This window comes from Petromyzon marinus, chromosome 25 (genome assembly GCF_048934315.1).
Source record: "Petromyzon marinus isolate PM22_M1 ecotype Great Lakes invasive population chromosome 25, UKy_Petmar_22M1.pri1.0, whole genome shotgun sequence".
Lineage (NCBI taxonomy): Eukaryota > Metazoa > Chordata > Hyperoartia > Petromyzontiformes > Petromyzontidae > Petromyzon > Petromyzon marinus.
The window spans coordinates 5,987,749-6,013,575 of NC_133691.1; the positions used below are offsets into that span (position 1 = coordinate 5,987,749).

A 25,827-nucleotide genomic window follows, 5' to 3' on the forward strand; every position below is an offset into this window, starting at 1 on the left:
ACATGGCGACCGGCTCTCAATGTGACTTTAGGAGAGAGCCGTTCTCCGAGGGTGCCCTCTGAATTATAGATGAGGGGATCCATTACCCCTCTGTGGGGCTTCGCAGAGGCTCGGCAGAGGCTCGGCAGAGCCGGGCCCCCTGGCCCAGCGTTGGAGATCGCGCCACACAGGGCCATTTTCTGGGATTTTCACAAGGGTGTCCCGGGTCGGAGGACGAGAAGTAAAAAAGAACAAAGAATAGCTGCAGGAATTATGCTACGTTATACTGATACAGGTGGCGAATAAAGTAACTTCGTGTGTGTGTTGAACTTCTTTCGCAGGTGTTTAATAACATTCCATTAATGGATACGTAAAGCCCTTTTGTCAATCCAATGCTGGATGAGGGTCTCCCCATGCCGTGCGGGTTATAGAAGTTATTTGACCACATTTCACGCTGGTCAGTGTGGGTTGGTGAAGAAGGGGTAGGAGGACAGACACTGGAGAATACTCAAACGATTGATTTTGCTTCACTGCCATCTGCTTACAACGTAGCCCCACGGAAGCCTACAACACCTGCCTTTTACACGTGGTGGTTGCACTTCGAAGCACTATCCAGGCTCAAATCTGCTTTGCTTCCGAGATCTGATGTGATCGGGCACATTTCGGGCGGTTTGGCCATCGGAAAATTCAATGAATATCAACGTTTTGGTTTGGATCGCGGTGCAAGGATTCGGGCACTGTACTACGTACCTGGAAATGAGAGTTTGATTCCTGGCCATGGCTAACATCAGTTGTGAGTGACATCTGACGCAGTCAGGGGCACCACTTCCCTAACCCACACCAAGCAGCATGGTGAAATATGGTCAAACATGGCCGATGCTGCGGGGGGGGGGAGGCCTTCATCCAGCAGTGGACTGACAACGGGCTGTTAATTTAGATTTTAGTTTAGAACTCACCTTACACTGCATTTTGTAAGTAAACATTTTAGATGTGATGAATGTGCTGAATTTCATGTTATTTTTGATCAATATTTTCCACCAGAGAACCATGACCACACATCACCCAGAATGCACGCAGCCTTGTCGAATTTCAAATCTAAGCAGGGTTGAGCAAGGATAGCGCTTGGATGGGCAACCACCATGCGTAACAGGTGTTATAGGCTACGGGGCCACATGGCCAGGTGGGGGGGGGGGAAGGTGGACCATCAGATTGCCGTGAAGTAATATCAATTGCTGAACCGTAGTTCTATGCTCCCATGTCTATGCTGTCTGCCTTCACCAACCCGCGCTGACCAGCGTGGTGAAGTATGGTCGATTGACCCCTACAACCCACACGGTGTCAGGAGGCCCTCATCCGGCAATGGATTGACGAAAGAGCCTTACGTGTACATTTTTCCCGAGGTCTCAACTGGGAAAAAAAGAGCTGTCATCTCGTACGGGTTCTCACAATTTTAAATACACTCTTGAGCGATGTGTATGCTTCTTACCATTTAACTATGGAGTCGCCATGCAAGGTGGGTGTTATTTTGTTGACAACTACAAAGAGCCCGAAGTCAAGATACAGTACGTTGTGTCTTTTTTATTGCAACATCCATCAATTTAAGCCCTTTAGAGCCAAGATATATAAACCGTGTGTGTGTGTCATTATGAAAAGATAGAAAGCATATGAAAGACCCGCCCAATCACACTTGTATATTAAGTTTGTTTTTCTCCATTATGACCTTAAGTACCATGTTTCAAATGCTTCCATGAACCCGAGTCATGAGGTGAGCGATTACTCCGAAAACCGCATTGCATCGGGGTTTTTTACATTTTATTTTTGCTCGTCCACAGGCAAAAAAAAATACATTTTTATTTTCAACGGATAACGACTAAAGATTGTTTTTATCAAACTCTCTTCAAGCCGCCGTTGCCACATAGTCCAAAAGTGTGCCACAGAGATTGCGAGTTGGCCATCTAATTTCTGCGAAAGTGTGCCGCTGTTTTTTTTTTGTTCAGCCTCACGACCCACGTGTTGATTAATCGGTAACAAGCAAACAACTTGGTGCACCCTTCGGTAAACAGCCAACAAGAGCACGCACACAACAAAATGCCACCTCAGTTTCACGGCGTGTGACGGTGGCAATGCACGGCTGTCTGTGTTACCCCCTCGTATGTTTTCTCCAAGCACTCAAGTTCTCTCCCACAACTATTTTTTTCAATGACAAAAAATCCAAAACAGACCGCTTTTAAACCAAAGAGTCTTGCTTGCTTTACAAAAAACGAGGCCATTCAGCATAAACAAATTCATATTTATTCATTAATTCATTTCCCACTACCTCTAAACGCTTTCATTATCTTTGATTCACATAAATCGTTCTTGGAGGGGACTTGGGACACGCCAGATGAAGCGAGTCATCGAGTCTGGGGGAATGAGCCGGGAGAAGGGGGTGCCCCCCTTCGAGCATCGGACCGGCGCCGACTCGACGCCACGAGGCCCAGTTGTCGTGTCCGATGTGCTCAGCTGCCGGGTCCCTCCCTGCTTCCTCTCTCTCCCCCCACTCCGTAAACCCCGCCACCCCTGCAACTCCTAATGCAATTACTGTGCCATCAGCGAGCCGCTAGCCCGGCCTGTGACGGACGGCTGCGGTAATTTAGCCGCGGGCTGCCCAGGCGGGTATGAACAGGAGGAACTTCAAAATCGATACCAACGCCCGTCGGAAAAAGACGAGTTTTGTTCAATGCACCTGGGGGTGTGCAGGCGGGCAAGCTCGCTGGCAGGCCATGCAAACTCCACGGCCTCTTTCGCTTTCTCTCTCACCCTTCCACACTCTTTTTTTTAGCCAACATAGGCAAGTTTTTACAAAAACGAATAAATGCCCCCAACGGATTCGCAAGCTCCCCGCGTAATCAAATAAGGGACACAATTGAGTTATTTCATTCTTTGACCAATGTAATCAATCGACCGCGATTTTGTTTTCATTCTCGTAACCCGAGGTCGGAAGGTTGAGCCCTTACCCGTGCCCTCTCCTCGTCAAACTCCAAGCAGGCCATGCCGTCCAACCTCTGCAGGTCCACCCAGCCCCTCCAGATCACGCACACACCGTTCAGGATCATAGGCGCCTTCAGGTGAACCTGCACACAAACGGAGGTGGGAATGCTATCAGGGAACGCCCAAACACCGGGAGGAGAAAGAGGGCAGCGATTGCAGGAGGCAGCACGTTTCCATCGTGCGTGGGAGAAAAGCTTTCCCTTCCAAAACCTGCAGAGCCAACACATGGATCATGCAACGGGCAATCCAATGAAATGTCACAATTCATGGCCGCAATTTGATTAAAGGATTAGTAACTTTTTTTAACACCGTGTTAAATTTAGCGGCCGCTCATTGCTACCAGGGTCATGTGAACTCGTCATATACAACATATACTGACAAAAAAAGTATTCATAGGCACGCAATTTGACGCACGTATCTTGAACTAAAAAATCATTATTAATTGATCAATCAATGCATCATTGGACCCCGGGAAGATGTTAGCCAAAGCAAGCATTCTTCGGGTTCATTAGTTCAAATCATGTACATAAAAACGAATATGTGACAAGCATGTTAAGAGATTGTGGAGTTTTCTTTTTATCTATCACTTTCTCACTTAGAAACCTCAATGAGTGATTTTCCTACCAAATAGATTCAGGCCCAAGTCAGCAATCGGTGTATGGTTCACTAACCTTGCCACGACATGGAAGTTCGTTCATTTATTTTCATAAGCAATTACGGTAATTCAGAGAGTTTGGGGGTTAATGGAGCATTGTGGGCATTTGTCACGTCAAACAGAAGGTTAAATTGCTCGGAACTTGGAAAGGTTCACTTGGGGCAAAAAAATCTGCTTGGCGCAGTTTGCAGTTTGCATTTTGTTCCTCCATTTTACGCGAGTACCTTTTAAATCAAAGTTCTACCTCTAACTGAAATTTCAAGAGAATATTATTAAGTGTTTTTTTCTCTCTCTCTCAACTGTCCTGATTTTTCCATGGGCGGTCATTGTGCCACCAACTCTACTCGCCCGTACCGCTTCGGAACGCAACAAAAAAACCGACGAGAAACGTAGCTGTATAGAAGGGTACTTACAGTAGCGGGCGGACGCCACTTAAGGAATTAAAGAATTCTTTACTGTAAATCCCCCCAAGGAGAATAAAAGAGAGAGGAAAAAATATATAAAGATGAAAAAAATCAAGAACAGCCAATCTCTTGTAATAACTAAGCCTCTTTCCGAGGAAAGAAATTTCTGAACTCCCTTAAGTTGTGCCAAGTCGAAATCAAAGTTTGCCAGCAGACTGCCCTTTATGGGCCCAGGTTGGCAGAAGAACCGTCGAGAGGCGGGCTTGGGTGAGGAAGGGCGGTGGGTGGCGGGGGATGGCTGTGGTGGAAGGGGGGGGTCAGTGTTTGTGTGGGACTGAAGGCAAAAGCGGACAGGGAGGCGGTAGCCGCCACCGAACGAGGAGGCTGACGTCAAAGCAACCGTTTAGCCGCAAGGCTTTTCCCCCCCCCCACGTGACCGTCAGGATATCGAGGTCCAAAACGGATTCCAGGAGCTAAAACAACGCTGTCAGTGAACGTGCTGCTGCCGGCGTGTTCACCAACAGAAACTAAGCCTGCGCTTTTTCGCCACGGCCACTACTTTTAGAGGCCCAATCTGTCCGCTCGTGTAGCAGCAGCAGCAGCAACAACTGCAAGAGAGAGGAGACGGCAAGGAAGGGCGAAAGTTTGGTCGTGAGGGCGGGCAGACGAGCAGGCGGGCAGGCGGGCGGGCGGGCGAGAGGGAGGGTGAACGCCGCCGCCCAGCAGACGGAAATTAAAACTCAGGCGACACAGCTCCTTGGCAGCGGCCACGCGTCAGTTTTGAAGCGTCCTTTCATCATGGAGTTTGCCAGGCCACCATTGCCCGCAGCCTCGTCGTACACTCTTCCCCGCCGATGCTTTCATTGCAAACAGATTGCAAGGGCGCCGCGGTGGCGAGATGTTAACGACCTCGCCTGATATACGGGAGTTCCTGGGTTCGATTCCGACCTGACGCGATATACGGGAGTTCGTGGGTTCGATTCCGACCTGACGCCTAAATATTTGGAGTTTGCATATTCTCCCTGTGGTCGTGTGGATTTTCTCCGGGAAAAAAAAAAACGAAATCCCTCCACATTTAGAAACGTGCGTTTAGAGTATTTGGCTACTGCTATACATTTCAACGTGATAAGCCACTTCTTTGAGCTATCATTTGTAGCCAGGTCGCTTCTGAAAAAGAGCTATAGAGCTCAGTGGGGCCCTTACCTGGTAAAATAAAAAAATTTGTTTAGTTAGAGTTTAGTTTCAGATCTCTGGGAAGGGCTGAGCTCTGTTATTGAACATCGGCAGCCACAACGTTTACACTTAAATTCTCCCGTCGTGGGAGGAGTGTGCCCACTTGTTTGGTTGTACAAAGCACCCAACGCATATTTGTGCTGTATTGAGTTTACGCAAAGCTTATGTACGCATGCAAATTAGTTAATGTCCCGATTTGATTCGATGATTGCGCGTATAATAATTTGATACTATTTATTTACCGGGAAGAGTTTTACGCAGGCTGAAGGCTCATTTTCAAGAGGGCCGCCTACACTGGAAAGTTTCACATATGAGTGTTTGGCATGTAGGAGAAAACCCAACAAATATTAGGGGATAACACACAAAGCTTCAAATAGATGGAGTAAGAAATCCATTGCTGTACTGCAAACTCCTCGCCATCTGAAAGCCAAAGTCAGCAACATCTGGTATTTCCAGGGAGTCTTCCTCCCAAGTTACTTACTTAAAAAATCCGACAAGATCAGGAAGGATCAGGGCGATTCAGTCATAGGTATGTACATGCACATGCGTGTACAACTACTGAGCATGGAAATATAATGCATACCTTTGTTCGTGTGTGTACTTGATGCATTGTTTGGATGCAAATTAATATATCTTAAATGATCGCACAGCAAGTCATTGTATACACTTTTATGATCACTGTGTCGTTCTGGAAGACGTGCATCATTTTGAGAAACTGGTCCACGTCACAGAGACTCCTCTGAGTGACATGGACCAGCATTTTGAACCATTGGCTCAGGACCACTAACGGAGATACCCAACCATTCAAGGCTCATTGAAGCGGATAGACGTCTTTCGACACAAATATACTGGAGCGGATTAGCCTCAGTTGCTGCCCCCCTCAATCTATCCCTGCAAGCCCAGCAAGCCGGACGCGGTAACTAACATTTGCGTGTAATTAACGCCCGTCATCCATTTCATGAGCGAGTGCAGGCATGGGTTTTTTTTCCCCTATTTACATATTCGGTTGTTGGTGTTGGCGTTAGCCAAGCCAATTGGCGCCACGGTTACTCCAAATTCACAGTTCTCAGAAGCAGACTTTCCAGCAGTGAGCGTCGGTGACTGTGTAGTACTGATGAGACCTAACAAAGACAAAACCGGTCCACACTTGTCCAACACATGCGTCACTGCTGCCTGTCAATCTGTCACATTCGCTCAACCATAAGTTGTCGGCGACCGACGACAAGAGGACCACAATGCACTTCTTCAGGAAAGGCCGATGCTTTTTTGCACAATGCACAAAGGCCAAGTGCCTTTCTCACGTGAGTGCGTGTTGCTTGAAACTGCGGGCGCAGGCGTGGAGAGGGAGAGGTCTGCTGTTACTTGGAGGCGTCAGCCCAACTTGGCTCGCTCGCACATTAACCCCTTCTAGCTGCAATCCTTTAAATGCACGGATATAAAACACAATTATGCCAAGATATGTTTCAGCCTGCATGCAACCCCTCTTCTGGATACCGGAATTCGAGTTGGTGGCTCATGTGGAGACCTTATCCGGCTCATGCGTGCATTACGCCCGCATCTGCGTGGCAGCAATGTGCTTGCAGAAGGCAGTTTGGTAAGTAGGTTGCTACCCTTAAGCCACATGTGTGGTGTGCGAGTGTTATCACCTTGCACCCATGGGCTTTGGCTAAAAAGTCCCACTTCCTCCCACATCCAAAATTACTCGAAAGGCAATCGGTGAATATGTAAATAGGGAACGTGACCCTCCTGGAAAAAGTCTTGGGACTCGGTGAGTCTTGCTTGGGAAAGGGAAGGAAATATAAAAGAAAATCTTAAATTGTTTTGCAGGGTCGTTTCTTTATCAAGAAAAGCTTAATTGAGTCTCAAGATTGTCTGAGCAATTCCTATTTGATGAGTCCTTGCATTGCATATGGGAGTAAATTGGAGAACTTGGGAGAAAACGCATTCATATAATAGGATAATATTGAGAAGTTCGCACAGATGGGTTAAAAAACCCACTTGATGTTCTGCTGTCTCCTGGCCACATCACAGCCCAACACGGGTTTGGGACACATTCTATGGGTCTTTCGGCAAAGCCACGTAGATAGAAAAATAATAAAAATATCACGACGTTTCGATCGCAACACAAGCAATCATCTTCACAAATCTGTTTGATCAACGAAACCTTGCTTTCAGAGTGCTGGATCACACGACCATGCGCCACCATACCCAACTCTCCATCGTATATTATCATAATAAAATAAGTGCGTAAACACACATACAAATAGACAAAGGCAGCCGTATAGACTAGCGGGGCAGTGCCACCTATTTAGGGCAACATTGTACGAGGGAGAGGTTTTGCCAGCAATGCATCCGGCCCAGTACCTCGAGCGGTGGTTATAAACCACAACAGTTACTCGTTTAAGGCTGAGTTGGCCGTGGGGAGATGCATAATATGTTCTGATGCTACATTGTTGCCGATGTTAGCCATTCCTGGAAATTTAACCCGGATGGCTGGGGTTCACAGTTCAGAGCGCAAACCTATGCGCGACCACTCCCCAAATACGCAAAAAGGTTACAAACACGCACATGGGTACGTGTGTGTGTGAGTGCGAGTGCACACACGCACGCACTCCGTTAAATTTCACACGGACGCTTGAGCGGTCTGGCCGGGCCTTGCGTCCGGCCCGGCAGCTCGATCCGCGATCGTACGGGGGAGGAGTGGGGGTTATCAAACGCAGCCACATGGATTCTCTCCATCCATCGTGCACGAAGCCACGGGACCTCCGGGGGCACCGTCCGCCCGCCACCGCCGCCGTAGCCACCGGCGTCGTTACTTGGCAGCGGGACGCGAGCTCCGGCACAATCTGCGATTTCCGCTCGACTCGCAAGGCGTCTCGCTCACCGCAAAATATCTCCCCCTGCGAAAAAGCGGCTTTCTCGAAGGCGGGGGAAACGTTGGCCAGCCCACCGTGGATGGCAAAAGACGGCGGGGCCCGGGGGTAAACGCTCGCTCACACTGAACAACGAGCAAGGTTCACGACATTGCGAGGTCCATGTTAGAGCACCGAGCTGCATTTATACTAATAATCTCTTTGTCTCTCATCGTTCCTGAGTGTTGGTGACCTCGACGATGAAGCTAAGCCACTCTGTAATTTTGGGCTTTGCTGTAATACTGCTAATACCGTCCTCCCTACTATGTTTACAACACTGTCTTGCCCATCTTAATTCACTCTTTACCCCTGTTCCTTTTTCTGTCCACTTTACCAAGGCGTTCCCCATCACACCCCACCTTAGTGTTTTACTCACGATATTAATGATTGTTAAATGCAAGTTCCCGTGTGCTTTTATTGATGCAATTCACCTACTGATATACTTTCGCAGTCAATTGGATAGATAGCCTGCCACGAGTGAATGTGCAACCACCAGACAAGGTTGAAGATTGGGCAAGGCAATTTAAGGTTATAAAATGGCTGCGTGCATTTGAATCTCAAAATGCAGATTGCAGTGGTTTGCTGTTTTGAATGGGAGCACAGCAATAAAACGTGCAATGGGTAACTCGGGCTACCCAAGGAATGACACACAATTACACACGTATACATTAAAACTGGTAAACAAGAGATGCATGCGTCTAGCCTAATGATTGCATGACGTGATCGAAAGTTGTGTTTGAGTCACCATTCTGAGATGCACAAAGTCTTATTTGTTCGTCCCTGTGACCGTATAAACCCATGGCCATTGACTTAAGTCTCTGGGTCTCTGTGTGAATCTGTAGGATTTCTGTGCGAGTCCATGGGCATCAGTCTGCGGGAGTGAATTCCAAGTGGCCGGAATAGCACCAGAGAAGCGACGTTCGCCATGCCTCGTGTGTGACAAGGAGTGCACTTGAGGCGATTGCGAGACGGATCGTACGGTGAGATGATGGAAGCTAAAGAGGCTGGTTCACCACCCAGTGTGTGCGCATGTGCCTGTGCGTGTGCTTTGAGGGGAGCGGTCGTGTAACGGTTAGCGCTCTACACGACGAATCCCGGTTGCCCAAGTTCGATTCCCGCTCACGGCCAAGACCAGTAACGATGATCTGAACTGATCAAGGGCCTCCCCCTCGGTCGATTCAGCCTCAAATGAGTACCTGGTGCAGTGTGTAATCATCGCCACTGGGGAGACAAAGCCGGCCGGGCGTGGTGTTGGCCACCCCCAATCCCTCGTGTGCCGTTCTGGGCCTTCATAGGTACTCACTAACAGCACTTGCCCCAACATTGTGTTACAGGCTATTGCACACACGAGCACAGTATTTCTTAAATTTTTCAGTACAACCAACCTAACATCAATGCACTTATTCTCATACACAATTTGTACATACGATTGCAACTACTGGACACCTGTGAAAAATAGCTTCATAGCTAATCGGATTCCTCCAGCGTAAATGAATATTCTGACTCTGAAAATGCAAACTCTCCACCGCCCAGTAATTTTTGGATGGTGCGTTAAATTTTTGTTTTGACTTACACGTACAGTATATCTGTTAAATAAACACAGGGTCGTGGTGGTGTGAATTAGGAAAACCTTGTACAGTCGTTGCTTTAAAAGGAATAAGTCACTCCGTTCTGTGACCTTTCCCGGAGACGACATCGGTTTAAGTTCTCACACTGCTGCAGTACTATATATAATTCACACACTTGCATACATAATAAACACACCATTGCTCCAGTCTATATGTCACATATTAAATTTTACGTTATACGCATTGCTACCGGATTAGATTAAACCCACTCAAGTGAAATCAATACGTTTAAATAAAAAAAACACTATCTGAATAAAACCAAACGTCGTATTTATGATCTTGTTATTGCAGAGGTTTAACCCACACTTATTTTGCTTCTTTCCAGCAGATAACCGTGTGGTTAGTGTGGTAAAGGGCGTGCGGTTGTTGAACAAAACAGTTTTAATTATCAACCACTGACTGGCACAAGTCGCTCACAACAATCCAGCGTATTGGCGATATCAATCCACACAGCCACCAACTACAGGCAACTCTCAGTTATCTGGTGTAAGTGGAGGGTGGGGGGTGAAGGGGTGGCCCAGATAAAACAACTCGAATCATGCAAAACACATGTAAATTAGGCTGAAACGTATATCATTATTTTTACACAGAATGGGAGTACAGACGCCACCAGGAGTGTCCCGTCTCGTTTTTCAAACTTTGTAAAGTCATCGTTTCAGCTGTAGGCGTTTGGGTTCACCGACCCTTAACAAGACAGGAGCTGTAAATAATGATACCGGCGTGCATAGAGATGTTATTAAAAAAAAATTCCCAAACACATATTTCAATCTGGATCATCCACCCGCAGATGACGGAGAGTTGACCATATGTGTAGAGTGAGAGTTGACCATGTGTGGAGTGAGAGTTGACCATGTGTAGAGTGAAAGTTGACCATGTGTGGAGTGAAAGTTGACCATGTGTGGAGTAAGAGTTGACCATGTGTGGAGTAAGAGTTGACCATGTGTGGAGTGAGAGTTGACCATGTGTGGAGTAAGAGTTGACCATATGTGTAGAGTAAGAGTTGACCATATGTGTGGAGTAAGAGTTGACCATGTGTGGAGTAAGAGTTGACCATGTGTGGAGTAAGAGTTGACCATATGTGTAGAGTAAGAGTTGACCATATGTGTAGAGTGAAAGTTGACCATGTGTGGAGTGAGAGTTGACCATATGTGTGGAGTAAGAGTTGACCATATGTGTGGAGTGAAAGTTGACCATATGTGTGGAGTAAGAGTTGACCATGTGTGGAGTGAGAGTTGACCATGTGTGTGGAGTGAGAATTGACCATATGTGTAGAGTGAAAGTTGACCATATGTGTAGAGTGAGAGTTGACCATGTGTGGAGTGAGAGTTGACCATATGTGTGGAGTAAGAGTTGACCATATGTGTGCGATGTGGAGTAATGTACCAGGCTGGTTTAGAAGTGGCTTATGCAAGTACTGCCCTGTAAAACAATCTCACCATCCATTGTGAATGCTGCTCCTGTGTGACTTGCACAGCTTCTCCCACGCGAAAATTAAACGTGTACTTTGGACTCAATTGTGATAACAGGTAAAGCCAATTATTTCATTTCCAACGTGATAACATTCTTTTCTTTCAATGGAAGCCGGTGGCGCAGTTGTTAGTGCACTGCACAATCAACCCAGCCACCTGAGTTTGATTCCTGGTCAAGGATGTCATGTGCGAAATTATATCTGTACCGGTCCTGTGCCGGGCCCCATTCAACAAACCCGCACCAACCAGCAAGACGGTGAATTATTTATTTACCGACTAATTATCACGGTTTAATACCCCCGTAGATAAACTAAAGTGTTTATTTCACTGGGCCTACCTTTGCCTACCACAAAGTCCACCAATAACCCTACCACCATTGATAAAATTAGAGCGTCAGATTTTCTTATCACTTGCACGGTTAAACTTTCATTTAAGACACAGATTGCATTCACTCTAAACAGAAGCATTTGAGGGCCACTGAACATACAATGGGCTGTTTCTTTTGCAAGGGATACCTGGGGTACGAGAGGACATTCGAAATATTTACTCAAGGGAGGGATCTGACACGCACTTTTTGATTGGCTGCCTCCATTGGCTTTCCACGAGGACGTTGTTTCATCGCCGCATCAGGCAGATATTGTTACTGTTTTATTTTTGATGTGTCGAATTTACATCATAGACACGAATGTGTATGAAGGCATTAACAGTCACAGCGTGCCAGACTCGGGCACCTTTAGGGTTTGTAGGTTTCAAACGTTTACACCCAAAACTCAGAAATCCAGCACTGATGGGGGGGGGGGGGTATAGAAGCAGGAACGCACCTAGTGTCGCCTTGCAACTATTAGCTGTGATAAATTTTCCAATTAATCGTGCGTACACATGAATCATTTGGTGGGACCCCGGGGTCCCGCAAAAATCAGGTCAATAATTATTATTTTTCAGTCCGCCCACTCGTGATCCCGACAGCAACGCACCGCCCGCCCAGACTCGCGCCAACAAGCGCCAGCAGCAGCAGGCGGCGATCAACACGATGGGCGCCACCCCACCGGCCAAACGCGAGCCCTGGGGGGCGTCCGCCGCAGTCGCGCGCGGCGACGACGCCCTCCGGTCAGCCGTCGATCCTCAGCCTCTTTGCCAAGGCGAGCCCGCCCCCCAAGCGGTGAATTTAACGTGTTTATGTAATTTTTCAACTTTTTACGAAACTTAATGCCCCGAGTAGCTCTCGACGAGGCCAATCGATTGACCACCACTAGTTTTGTTGTTGTCGGTAAGGCAACAAGACTCGTGTCGCTACGCGGTTTTTCCCACCCCGGGGCAGTGATGGGACCCCGGGGTCCTGCCAATTGCTTCAATTAACAGTGGCAACCAAAGGTACACTCTAATAATTAACTAGCCTTTTGCCCGTCCAAGTACGGGTGTATTGCAGTAGATTTGAAACTTGCAAGCGAAAATGAGACCATGACGTGATATTCATTGCATCAATTTGTGTGCAATTTGTAAGGCCGCGGTGACACAGCCTTATTTCATTTAAAGGTTATAATCCCTTGTTCATCGTGACTTCCTTTTTACTTCTATGTCTCAACAACGGCGCCACGGAGATCACTTGACGTGATGGTTCTGCCTTTGTCGTGAGGTTTGTAAGTTGACAATGAGGGGAGGAGGCGCCTCGCCCCCCCGCCCCCCCCTTGTGGAATGACGTCACCCGCTAATTATTATTAATGTGGGGTTGGTGTCCATTTGGAGGACATCACCTGTTCATGATTATTAATGAGGGGAGATGTTCGATGTAGTGACGTCACCTGCTCATAATTATTAATTGGGGGGGGGGGGGGTTCTCCATGCGGAGTGACGCCACCCGCTCATGATTATTAATGAGGGGCGGGTCTATCTGGAGGACGTAACCTGTTCATGATTATTAATGAGGGGGGCTGGTCGACGTGGAGTGCCGTCACGCGCATTACACACTGACATTCTTGGGTAAATATAGTAGTAAATGGAATCGTATTTACCCAACCTTGATACAAGTTGAAGAATGGTTTGCTTTCAGGAACGGCACCACGGATAAACAGCAACCAACGCACCGAGATTTACACCTAGACTAAGATGCCATCTTTTTCACAGAGGTGAAATTACGTGGCACGTGCTGCTAAGCGAGCGCCTATTAAGGCGAGCACATTTAAGCAGCGCAACCGTGGAGACAAACGCAGAGCTGCTCAGCCACGTACATCTTCACATTGCTGATGCTCTTCTCACTGTAACAGGTCCTCGTTTTAGGCTGAGCTGGCCGAAAAGAGACGCAGAACAGGTGGACAATGGGTGTGCATAGACAAGAATGAAACCGGGGCGATTGAGATTAGCGGTTCAGCGAGCTAGCCGCTCTACGTTGCTCCACGTGTGAAAGGTGGACGCGATTCTGAAATTATAAATATCGGATTATGTTAATGTGCAATAATTATTTTTCAATTTTAGGGTCATCCTCCGTAGAAATGCACAAGATGCAAAATTGACATTTCCCGGATATTTTAAAATGTAATACACGACGGTAATTGTTAAATAAATAACTGTAGTACGGACAATATAAACAACATTGAGGTTAGCTATGGATGTAGGAAACATAAAAGTGGAATGCATTATTTTTGCCAGGAAATGTCGAATAACTCATGATAATTATCGTAATTTTTGGACACTTGATTGCAGTTAGTTTGGAGGGTAGTGTAATTACAAGCCACGGCTTGACGTGTTTCGTATCAACGGAAAATTATAACGTTCAGAGGTCATGACCCCAGATGCAAGAAATCATTCTGAGTCGATCCAGGAAAGACACTGGTTAATTGCTGCGCTATAATAACATGGGACAATAAAACCGTTACAAAAATCTTTATTCACGGTGTAATATTGCATTATATTGAATCGCCAGTTTTATTTTAGACATTTGCTGAAATTTATTTATGCCAATGAAGAACAAAAATATTTCAGTAATTTCACTGGATTCACATTTTATTATGGAGTTTCCTCATGTATATTATTATATTCGTTATATTAATAGTTACCATTTTTAATTGCATAATATGTAAACATCAGTTTAGGAATATGTCGTGTGCAAGAAAACATTAACAATCATTGAGCTGATCCTCTACCCAAATTTTGGTGATCATCATTTCTACTGTTGCTATTTCGTGACTAATGTTTTTTTTGCTGTTGCAGATGTAGCAGCTTTATTTAAGCCTCATCGTGCACACAAGACACACACACGGCAGAATTTTTTTTATTAGAGTTAGCATGACGCAGAATTCTAGGAGGATTGATACAAGGAATACAACATGCGAGTTCACTTTGCAGGAATCATTTGACCCCATAAAATATACAAACTTACTTTACAATTGCCATTAATGAGATCAATGGGAAGAGCCCATAAGCCTTAATTATGCCTTGGTCTTGTACCTCTGGTGGCCTATAGAAGTTTTCACATACAGCGATTACACTGATGATCGTCAGTTAGAGTGCACACGTCCTGACACACCAACTGACCGTGATTAGCTGCACAATGGGAACACGTAAAATAACGTTGCAGATCCTCATGCTCCGATCAACCCAGATTATAAAATGTGATCTAATTTATGTACATCATACGTGTGATATGAAATTATACTGAAAAATGTATTCTTCTTACAGAGGTATCCCTGGCTCAAATATGTGAACAGAGCTCTTGAATTATTGCACGTCGACTGTTGGTTTGAGAAAATAAACTCAAAACGTATAATTTTAGTAAATAACCAGTGCTCTTATTGCAAAATAATTTTGTCCTGAGCTATGGCTATTTTCTCAGCATGGTTTGGGTTAGGGTCTGATTTCATGCAGTTTATTCAATTGAGTATTTCTTGCAGGTTTAGAACGGAAACCTCGGCCTTCGCATCTCATCTCTGACATGAAATGATGGCGCAGCAGTTGCAGAGATATGTTAAACTTATTCTCCTGAGTCTCCAGACTTGTCAGCAAAAGATTATTCTTGAATCTTTAGGCCATTCGCGGTTTTTTTTATTGCATAAACTTTTTTGTTGTAACCTCGTAGACCTGAGAGGCCGGAGTATTGGACATCTCTGAAAAAGAGCTAGCTCATCAGATTCCTCCAATATAAATACAGATTCAGATTTCTGATCCCATGAGGTAACAACCCTGGAGCTTCATGTGGGGGGGGGGTCACATGTATCACGGCCTCATCCTCGCTTGATCCACCAACCCCACCTGCACGTCGCAGTGTTACAAACACGAGTGACCGCAACCGGCGTACCATGATAACAAGGTCAAGAGGTTATCACCCACCTAATCTTGCCGATGCCAACACACCTCACCATCGTTTCCCTCCTTCTGCTAAACTCTGCAGCAGATGTTGTAAAGTCCCCCACCGGTCCTTCAAGGACTGCTCTAAAGCCAACTGGTATCAGACCACCTGGTATCACACCACCATCTGGTATCATGCCACCAGCTGGTATCGCATCACCTTGGTCACAGACCTCCAGGTACCACTCCATTGCCTGTCTCGGTCACCTGCCCTCATCCATCCTGCACATGTCCCACCCATCGCAAACCTCTTTCTAATGACATCAACAATGCTTTGTCATTTGCATTCGTTCAGAACTTCCAAGTTGTGTAACGTATACCGACTGCCGTTCGGTTTCCGAACATCGAACGCAACTCTACTGAAAGGACAGAAGCTTATTTTTCTGGATGCTCTGTTAAAGTCCAGCTCTCAGATCTGTACAGTAACGCAGACATCAGTGCCGTCTCAAACGCCCATTTTTAACAATAACACTGTCCCTCTTTACTTTTCCTAAGTGGTTTTCGTATTTCCTTAAAAAAAAAACCTTCTCTACGAGCACAATACACCTCTTGAACTTCTACTCGAAACCCCTGTATGACGTACATCATCACTATCTACTCAGTCAGTGTCCCTTCTCCACCGCTTCGACTCCTACAGTTTGCGGTATATATATCCACGTTAACATTATCTCAGGAATACATTAGAAGTCCTTCTTAACGACCAGCCCTGTTAGCGATTCATCGCTTAACGGCGGGCCTCCATAGAGCCCAAATAAAAAAACATATTTTAAAAAATCACGACGTTTCGATCACAACACAAGCGGTCCTCATCATCTCCGCCCGATGACGACCGCTTGCTTTGCGATCGAAACGTCGTGATTTTTGGTTTTTTATACTCTTTGGTTCTTTCGGTAAAGTCACGTAGGTAGAAACAATAATAATCGATCACGACGTTCCGATCGCCACACAAGCAATGCACCTGAAGACGATTGCTTGTGTGGCGATCAGAACGTCGTGATCTATTATTATTGTTTCTACCTACGTGACTTACCGAAAGAACCAAAGAGTATGGATTTTGGGTTTTTATATTTAAAAAAAAATTTATCTGCGTGACTTTACCGAAAGAACCAAAGAGTATGGATTTTGGGTTTTTATATTTTAATTTTTTTTTTATCTACGTGACTTTACCGAAAGAACCAAAGGCCTGTAAATTGGTCGACCACCGCTGACGAATGCTTTTCGATATTCTCAAATTGCTTCGGCAGACTTCCCCACTCGCTCTCCCATCCACCGCGATTGGCGATGCAGTTGAAAGCTCGCGGCGGAAGCACCGTTGTGCTCCTATACGAGGGAGCACCGTTTCTTTTGGCATCACATCGCTCCGTCTTGCCACTGGGGGTGGAGAGGGGGGGCACCACACGGTAGCGCCAAGGCAATTTGCTGTGTCGTGGCGATAGAGGGCTCCCCCCCCCCCCACCTCTTTCCTCCGCGAGGCATCTAACAAAGACGATGAGGGCCCCCCCCCCTCCCAGCCACTCACGTCTCTCCGATCCCCCCGTCCGTCCGCCGTAGTCGCACACACTAAAGGCCACCACCATCATCAACATCAAACGCCACAGCGGCCGCTTTGATCTCCCTCTCTCCACTGAGTCACACGGCAAAAACGCGCGCCCAACCTCGGCATTCCCCTCTCCCGTCCCCGGCACGTGGCTTAACGAGGAAGAGCCACTCGGGCCACGGTTACACACACGCGGTCTAGACGGTAATTACAAGCCGAGCGGGCATGAGTAAGCCTCCGGGTACAGCGACCCGGTGTCTCCCCCACCCACCACCACCCGAGCCCTCTCCCTCCTAACAACAACGATGATTAAATTTTATTTCCGTTAATCTGATTAGCGCCCATTTGTGAGCCGTTTGCGAACACACACGCACCAAAAAAATAAAACCCAGGCGAGCATATGCGCGCTGTGACATTAAAGGAGTGCCCTTATTAAAAGGTGCTTTGCAGGCGCCACGTGCGTTTTCAAAGTGTCCCAAATCCATTATTGATTATTCAACGACGACATTGCCCGACCCAACCGTTAAGTTTTCTTTGTAGAGTTGCGTCGAAGCCCTTCGCGATGGCACACGCTACTTGTGGGGCCGAGCGTCGCGTTTTTTTTAAAAAGTGGTGGGGTGGAGTGGGGCAAATTGAAGGGGGCTCTCTCTTCGTCGATATGATTCAGTGGCTGGGAACGCCAGACGATTCAAATTGCAGCAGCAGCAGCGTGCAGCAACGGGGCGTTCCCGAAATAATTTCTTTGCCGCGTACATCGGCCAGGCTCTCCCCCCCCCCCCGGCAAATGTCGCGACGGCCGATCTCTCCTTTGTCGGCGACGGTGCAGATTTGAGACCCGTTTCGGAACATCGAGCAAAGAGAGAGGAGGGCGCGCGAGCCACCGAAAGTTACAAAAAAGATTTCACGTCACCCGTGTCTCGATTTACCGCGGCCTCTTCTTCGCCCGTGCCATCCGTTTCTCATCTCGCACGACAATAACAGGCAAACGGAAGAAGAAGAAGAGTAACTTCCCCACCCCCCCCCCCCCCCCCCAACTGAAATACAAGTTTCCCGTGCAGCTGTAAACTAATAAACAATGGAATGCCCCCCCCCTCCCAACCCACCAAACCCACCCCTCTTCCATTTTTATTTACACAATTTAAAAGGCCCGTTGCAAAGGGCTATACAAATCCAGGCTGTCGCAATTTGCCATGAGCTTAGTTAGCCCCCGCGACATGGAAACGAAAAAAAAATCATCAGCGGCGACATATCGCCGGCGGCATGCCATCAAAGATGTCAAGCGACTTACACACGCGGCTTGCCCTGTTCGCTGCTGGTCTCTCGCAACACGACAACATGAAACGACGAATAAGTCGCCGCGGCATCCACGCGTGTTGCAGCGACAAGGAGAAAGCAGTGGCGGAATTGAGTACATCGTGATTTATTACAAACTTGCGCGCCGGTTGCCGGGAGAGAAAAAATGATTAAATTAACAAATAATGAAAGAAAAAAATGGTACGAGAGAGATGTGTGTATATACGTATAAACACACAGAGTACGCACATACACACACACGCACAAAGATTCCAGGTATAGCCCCATAGCCTATTGGGGCACAAGTGCTGCTGGTGAGCACATTAAGGCTGGCACAATGCCCGGGGCTCGGGGGAATGGTGTGGCCAGAAACGCGCCCGGACGCCTTTGTCTTCCCAGTGCTGCGATGTTCACGCACCACGTACAGTACTCGTTTAAACCATCCAGTAGAGTCACTTGCCACCAATGCTGAGCTCTAACATGGCAAGCACACGCGTGCCGTACAATATTCATGTTATTGTGGCTTTTCTTAATAAGGAAACTTTGATTTAAAAAAAAACACGGCACCGCTGTCGTACAACGGACAAATGGCTTGAGCACGGGGAAAGTTTAACGCAAGTTTTGCCCGTCTTCAAGATGAGTTGTCATTGCGAGCCACGGTTGGGGATTTTCATTTGGGTGTGCGTTTCTTTTTCCTTTTTTTATTTATTTGCGAAGCTCCCCTTTTTTACGGGGCAATTTTTTCTGTTTTAGAAACCCGTCCAAACAGCACTTATTACCAACAACAGCGCAGGCATACGGAAACTTCCTTCCTGTGCTGGCTCCCACCCCGTCTTATCGCAGCCCCCATCACTCCTCGCCACATCCGTAAGCAGCCAGCATGGGGGGGGTTGGTGCGTGTGTGTGGGGGGGGTTGTGAATTAGCGAAGTTTAAGGGCTAATAAGTTGACAGGGCCACAGAGGTTATTTTTCCAAAGCCAATGTATTGTACACCGAATATCGACAATACAAGGTTTACTATCCAAGGTCTGATGATGACCACGTCTATGGACGCCAAACAGAGTTGAGACTGATATGGCTTAGATTGGGCGAGTTCCGTGCACACGCGGGTTGTGATGGGGCTTACGACGCCACGTGGTGAGCAGCAGAGGACTAGGAAACGAAAATCCGTTGTTGTACTGTACTCCCCACCCACCCCCCCAATGAACAAACCGGCATTTCACCAGTATGGTCAGATATCATGATCCATCCACACAGACAGGTAAGGCCCTCATCCAGCAGTGAAGTGTAACACGCATGAACCCAAGGTCTCCCTTGCAGTTTGGGTATTTTACTGCACGTGTGTTCTCGCCAGGACGTGTGCAAGGTTCGACGGAGTTGTGCGAGTGGAGGTTGCATGACCCGAGACGGTAGTGCTTGGTGGACTGGGCCAAAAGTTCTTCTTAATCAGCAACGTTCGTTTGCCATATTGCATTTTGCTTTTCACGCACTTATCTGCTTTTTAACTAAGAACAACAATCATGCCAATGCCTGCATCCATGCCTGTAATTACTGTGCGCAGTGATAATTTGTGTTTTCATAGTGGGCCCAAGCAACAAACACGTGGGTGCCCCTACATAGCTAATACAAAATTAGTTTCAAAATGAGAATTTGCAGAAATATGGAACAGAGAAATGCAGTCTGAATTTTAAACCGAGGTTACGAGGAAGAGTACAAAAATAAACATCCTTTGCCGTACAAATTTTACTTATTATTACAGCTACTGTGCCCAGCACTCTGTTTTTTTTATATTATACACGAGACATTATACACGCAATGCATCGCAGTATCGCGAGAGGTGGCAGTGACTTAGGGAAGCCTTCATCTAGCAGTGGAATGACCAGAGCGGATGGTGATGAGACTTTAGAAGGTATTATACGAGCTTAACAAGCATCTTAAATTGACAATCAATGAGTAAAAGGGTAGTTGGGCAATGTCAGCACTTCACAACCGGTATTCCGCGGCAAGAGTGCCAGATGTGCCGCGGTGCTTTTGGAATTAAAGGAAAGGAAAGAACCTCGCTGTTCGCAAGCTGGGACAGACAAACCTTCCTCCGTACCGTTCAGTGGCCGATCCACCCCCCCACCTCACGCCCTCCCCTCCCCATTGGTCACAGCGCAGCGCAACAAAAGACAGGCCCGTCAGCACCCCCCCACCCCCCCCCCCCACAATATTCACCCAGACCACTCGGGCCCATATTCGAGTGCCGCCGGAGTGGGGAAAAAAGGTTCAGAAGCCACCGCACTGCACATAGGTAATCGTTCACGAAATCACGCAAATTAATTGCCCGCTTTTACGTGGACTTCTCCCGGTTGCCGAGACGTCCATGCGTAAGCGACCGGTCGCACGCGACCGATCGCTCCGGTGTAGAGGCCTCCGGAAGAAAGTTGAAGCCCCCTTGTGCACTGGACTCAACAAGGCGCCAATTGCAGCCCGGAGTAATTTCCGCCAACCGCTCGTTCAAAAGGGGCTTTTGCGCACGAAAGCCGCGTCCCCCTCCGTTAAAACGCGCCCGGTGGGAGCGGACACGTGCCTGCCTCCCTCTCCATCGAGGACGGCTGCTGCTGCTGCTGCTTTGGCGAGGGCGCCTTAATGCACGACACAACATTTTTTCCAACGCGCGACACAATGTTTTCCAACGCAGAGGGGGGGGGGAGAGGGGAAGGGGGAAAAAAATGGCAAGTAGATGTTCAGAAGCGCTTCATTCATTTCACATCGGTGAACATTTTCATATTTTTAAAATGTAAACAAATACATCTCTAACAGTTATTTTTATATATTGGGGATGGTTAAAATTTACGGGTCGACCTTTTTTTTTAATTACTCCCGTATTTTGGTGGATTATCGTGCGCTTTTTTTTCTATTTCGAACTAAAATCTGGGGAGTGAATCTTATAATCCGGTTAGGTGCTTGTGTACGTCTAGGTTTATCGAGACGAGGCACACGTTTATGGTGCGACTAACTTTCCGTAGCGTCGTCTTTTCCCACGTAGGATGTGCCATTCCTGTCATGCCGTGTACGCGAGGCAACTGTAAGAGCGGTGCGCTGCTGTCAATGAATAGGACGGCTTTCATTTTGTTCCGCGCGCCGCTCGGCTCGGTTTTACGAGCGCCCGCCGCTTTGCATCGCAGGAAATGAATTGCGGAATCCCTCGCGCCGCACCGCAGCCGCGTCACCCCTCCTCCCTCCGCGGAGGCCAAACGAAACGTTCAGCACACCTACCGCATTTCATCGTCGTCATCACCGTCTCTGGCATGGCTAATCCACTGCTGGATGAAGGCCTTACATCAAGCCACCGCAACCTCTCGCGATCCAAGAATGCATCGCTCTGCGCTTGGACATGCATCGAAAGGATACCTCGTTTGTTGCAGACTCCTATATTTACCCACGAAAGTATCACCGAGTGCCAAGGCTCGTCGAAAAGGAGCATTTTGCTTTGGGACGGTTGGTCAATGTAGTATGTGGTTTTTTTTGTATGCGAGAAAACAAGCGGAGTTGCTGGAGAAACCCCCCCCTACATGAGAGGATATCATTCAAATGCAAACAGTTAGGGAGGGGACCAAGTTGCTCTACCGCTTCCTTATCGGCACCAGCTTGCTACTTTGCAAGCATTTTCTCAAGCTGGCTCTAATCTCTGCGTGGTCCACCAACCCCGCCTTCAAGTCGGTGGATTACAAGGAGTGTACCATGACCACAAAGTGCGAATTTGCAAATCTTATCCCATTAGAAAAACTTTTCCTTCATTATGAACATAATTGAGACTGAGAAAGGGATCTGTTATTGGGCATCAGTTTTAGATATAAAAAAACACATTTCAGGATTAGTTTCTCCAGTTATATTTTTAAGTCACGAAAATCTAGGGTTAATAAATCCGCCCCATGCCTATCGAATTCTTTATTTCAATTTACATCGCTTAACAGCAAAATAATAATTTAGGCAAAGACACGGCTCCCAATGCTACGCACAGTACCGTGTGGAAAAACAGATGAGTGGGTGCATTTGAGTAAAAGTTTATTTTTGTAAACAAAAATTACTGCAACTGGCGTTGGTTATTTTTGAAAGCAAATTATTCTGGGTGCACAACTGCAGATTGTGAGCATGACAACGCTTGATAAGACTCACCACTTGCGTGAAAACAAAAAAAACCTCCCGGGCTGCGGGATTTGCAAAAAGATAACCACGATTCGACTTGGAGGGAAATTCTGGCTCCTTCAGACACACGAGCAATGGGGGGTTCACTTTTGCATGTTGGCATTTTTATTAAACTGCGATGGCACGCACTGACACGCTCGCGATTCAACTACGCCCACTTTTCCATGTGCACAGGGTGCCATGACCTGTCATAAGCATGCAAACCTTGCTTCGGGTTTTAAAACTTTGGAGGTTAGAACGCTCAAATGTATGTACGTTGAACTTCTTTTGCACGGTACATAGCCAACCGTGCTAATCACAGGAGCGGGGCGGGGGGGGGCAACAAGCTAAACACAAAAAGCAGTTCTCAAGAAATGAGTTTTCAATCTAGATTTAAAAGTGCACAGCTCCAGTAGCTTCCTCATGTCGGAGGGAAGAGCGTTCCAGACGGCCGTGGAAGCGCAAAGCGGGATTTTCAAATGCATATAGAACTTCTTCTAAAGGACTGCAGTGTCTAATTTATTTTTATATGAGCACGTGTTCGTTTAGAGTCGATGGGGGGGGGGGGACTGTCATCACAACATTTCTCTTATGCCTGCTGGGTTTCATAAATGGCTCAGTTGTATTAACGGCTGATATTTAAATAAGGAGGTTTGGAGTGATATCAATTCCCTGGGCTAGACACTCAGCACAAGTCTGCATACATTATACACACGGGTATACTACATGCATGCATATATACGGATGAGTTATGATACACGTGAACATATATCATAAATACATGGTAGCAATGAGAAAAAAGATTTGAGCAACATTACCAGCGGCCGGGATCAATAGAGATAATGTAATACTCGTTCCCTACATTCAAATGTTCAATTGCATCGACGTGACATTTCATTATCACGATGACAAATGTGTCAATGCATTGGCAGCCCGTGGACTATAGCAGCCTCTGTGGCTGCTCTGAGGGGGTGTCCTTTGTAAGAGGCACTTGACCATTCAGGCAGATGACAACGACGACCTGCGGCAAAAAAATTTAAAACGCTGGGCTGGCACTTCGGAGGTGTATTGCTCCGACTGCATTCCACACTTTGCACGAGCGAGCGAACAAGCGAGCCTTCGAACATCGGCATTAACCGACGATCGACCGCTGTTCAATGTAAAGGTACGGTGATACCGTATTGGATGGACGGGATACCCCATCGCACCGTGGACATCTAAAAAAATTGCATCGGACGTTCGAGAGTGCGTTTTCTTTCATGCGGTGTCACGATAACCTCGCATAACAAGTTTCGCAGCAAAACGGAGGTCCATATATTTTTTTAAGTTCGTACAGTACGGCAATTCTAAATCCAACCCCCCACCCCATCACCAAACCTACATCATCATTACGATCCATGGGCAGATAACCCGTAGGTGTCCACTGCATATTTCGTCATTTGTTTCCACTTTCCCCCTTGTGCCAATATGCTCAAAGCAGTGCCACATATTTCTGGCTCCAATCTCTCTTATGTCGTCAAGTCATTCTCAATCCTACATACAACTGTTCCATCATAATTGCAGAGACAATTTATGCGTTGCCCCCATGTGGGTTGTGGCCAAGGATGGGGTTTTATTTTATTCCGTTAGCTCTTGATTGGAGCGCTCTCGGATTCTGTTTGTTTTTTTTCCTCCCCCGAGCAGACATAGCGAGAGCCTTGTAAAGTGACACATTGTCTGGCCACGGAGCGCGCCATTCATGAATGTCACAACTTGTCTCAAGTCTCACGCCCGACCCCCAACTTATGCGCCAACTCCCTTCACCCCCAACTGCTAACACAAAACACACACACACACGTGGCTTTTGTGAAACGCCTTAAGCAAATATACCCTCCCCTTGCTTTTGTCTGTGAAGATCAAGGTAATAATAAAAAATGCTCAAAAATAATCATGAGGTTAGGATGAAGACACTCTGTAGAGAACCTCCTCCTCATTCCGCTGCGAGTCAGGAGTATTTCCAATTTGTCAGTCAAGGTCAAATGTAATCGGTCAAGGTCATGAAATTTACCTACAGTCTAAAGCATTAGAGATGGTGCACTTTATAAAATAGCGAAGTAATATTTTTGCAGGCGTTTTTCAATTCACTGCTGGATGAGAGCCTCCCCAAACTACAGGTTGTTTGACTATACTTCACCACCTTGGTCTGTGAGGGATTATGAAGTGGGGGGGGGGGTGGGTTGGTCGCTCAGTGATGGTGCAGATGTCACTCGATGCGCCATCGATGTCAGCCGTGACGTAGAACCACCTCGGGTCGCTGGGTGCGTAGCGCAGTGCGCCAAGCGCCACCACACAGACCCCCCTCCCCCACCACCTTTCCAGAGGTTCGCGTGATTTCTCAACGTTATCGTCCGTTACCGAATACAACGGCGGGAATTTCACGAACAACAGTTACGAGGGGGGGGGGGGGATTGGGGGCGACAACGTGCCAACAACAAAAGAGCATTAAAACAAAAATACACGCGCCAGAGAAATATTTTCATTTGTTCGCGGAAGAACAGCGGGGCACCCCCGGACCCCGCCGCCTTTGTATTTTTGCACACGTGCATGGCGGCGACGTCTGCCCTGGAAACTTCCACACTCGCGTTTTGTTTTATCTTCGTTTTTATTTCATTTTATATGCATGTATGTTTCGCATGCGCGCGTGCATTCAGTTATTTTTTTTTGGTGTTCTTATTAAAACCCGCTGACGAGGAACAAGAAATTCCTGTTATCAGGAGACTGGGGGCCCATCGCGACCGAAGCATTCCAGCACGCAGAGGAGCCGCCCCGCACAGGCAGACAAGCGGCGACTTTCACGGCCGCCCCACGACCGTGCCAAATTCGCGACGATTTTTTTTGGGGGGTGGGGTGTGGGGGGGACACTCTAAGGAGGCCGCCGCTGTTAGCGTCGACCACCGCGTGAACGTGAACGGGGCACGAGTTTGACGGGGCACGCTCACGGCCGCCGACCATCGGCGACGATGTCACAGCGGTTCAGCGCACTGGACTTGCTCCGGGGGTCGGATTGTTTGAATTTTATCACGCAACGCTCGGCAGTTCAAACAATGGGCCACGTTTATTGAATCCCCCCCCCCCCCCCACTAAACTATTTTTATTTTACCAGGTTAAGGCCCACTGAAATATACAGCTCATTTTTCAGA

General features: G+C 47.2%; 1 protein-coding gene and 1 long non-coding RNA gene across 6 annotated transcripts in view; one reads left to right on the forward strand and one right to left on the reverse strand.

The window, feature by feature from the left end:
- Positions 1-25,827, reverse strand: part of CBFB (core-binding factor subunit beta) — a 70,911-nt gene that overhangs the window by 17,274 nt on the left and 27,810 nt on the right. For 2 of the 3 annotated variants that reach the window (XM_032960602.2, XM_032960601.2), the window contains exon 4: positions 2,976-3,092. The exons of the other annotated variant lie outside the window; for it this stretch is intronic. In XM_032960602.2, the coding sequence (XP_032816493.1) occupies positions 2,976-3,092 (117 nt within the window). The remainder of the gene's footprint in view (positions 1-2,975; positions 3,093-25,827) is intronic. 3 annotated transcript variants of the gene reach the window in all.
- The window catches only part of LOC116945920 (uncharacterized), a 49,193-nt gene that overhangs the window by 2,198 nt on the left and 21,168 nt on the right, over positions 1-25,827 (forward strand). For 2 of the 3 annotated variants that reach the window (XR_012945303.1, XR_004403393.2), the window contains exon 2: positions 9,056-9,193. This is a non-coding gene — a long non-coding RNA (uncharacterized LOC116945920). Of the gene's footprint in view, positions 1-9,055; positions 9,194-12,252; positions 12,464-25,827 lie in introns of those variants that run through there. The other variant, XR_004403392.2, reaches the window with a different exon arrangement.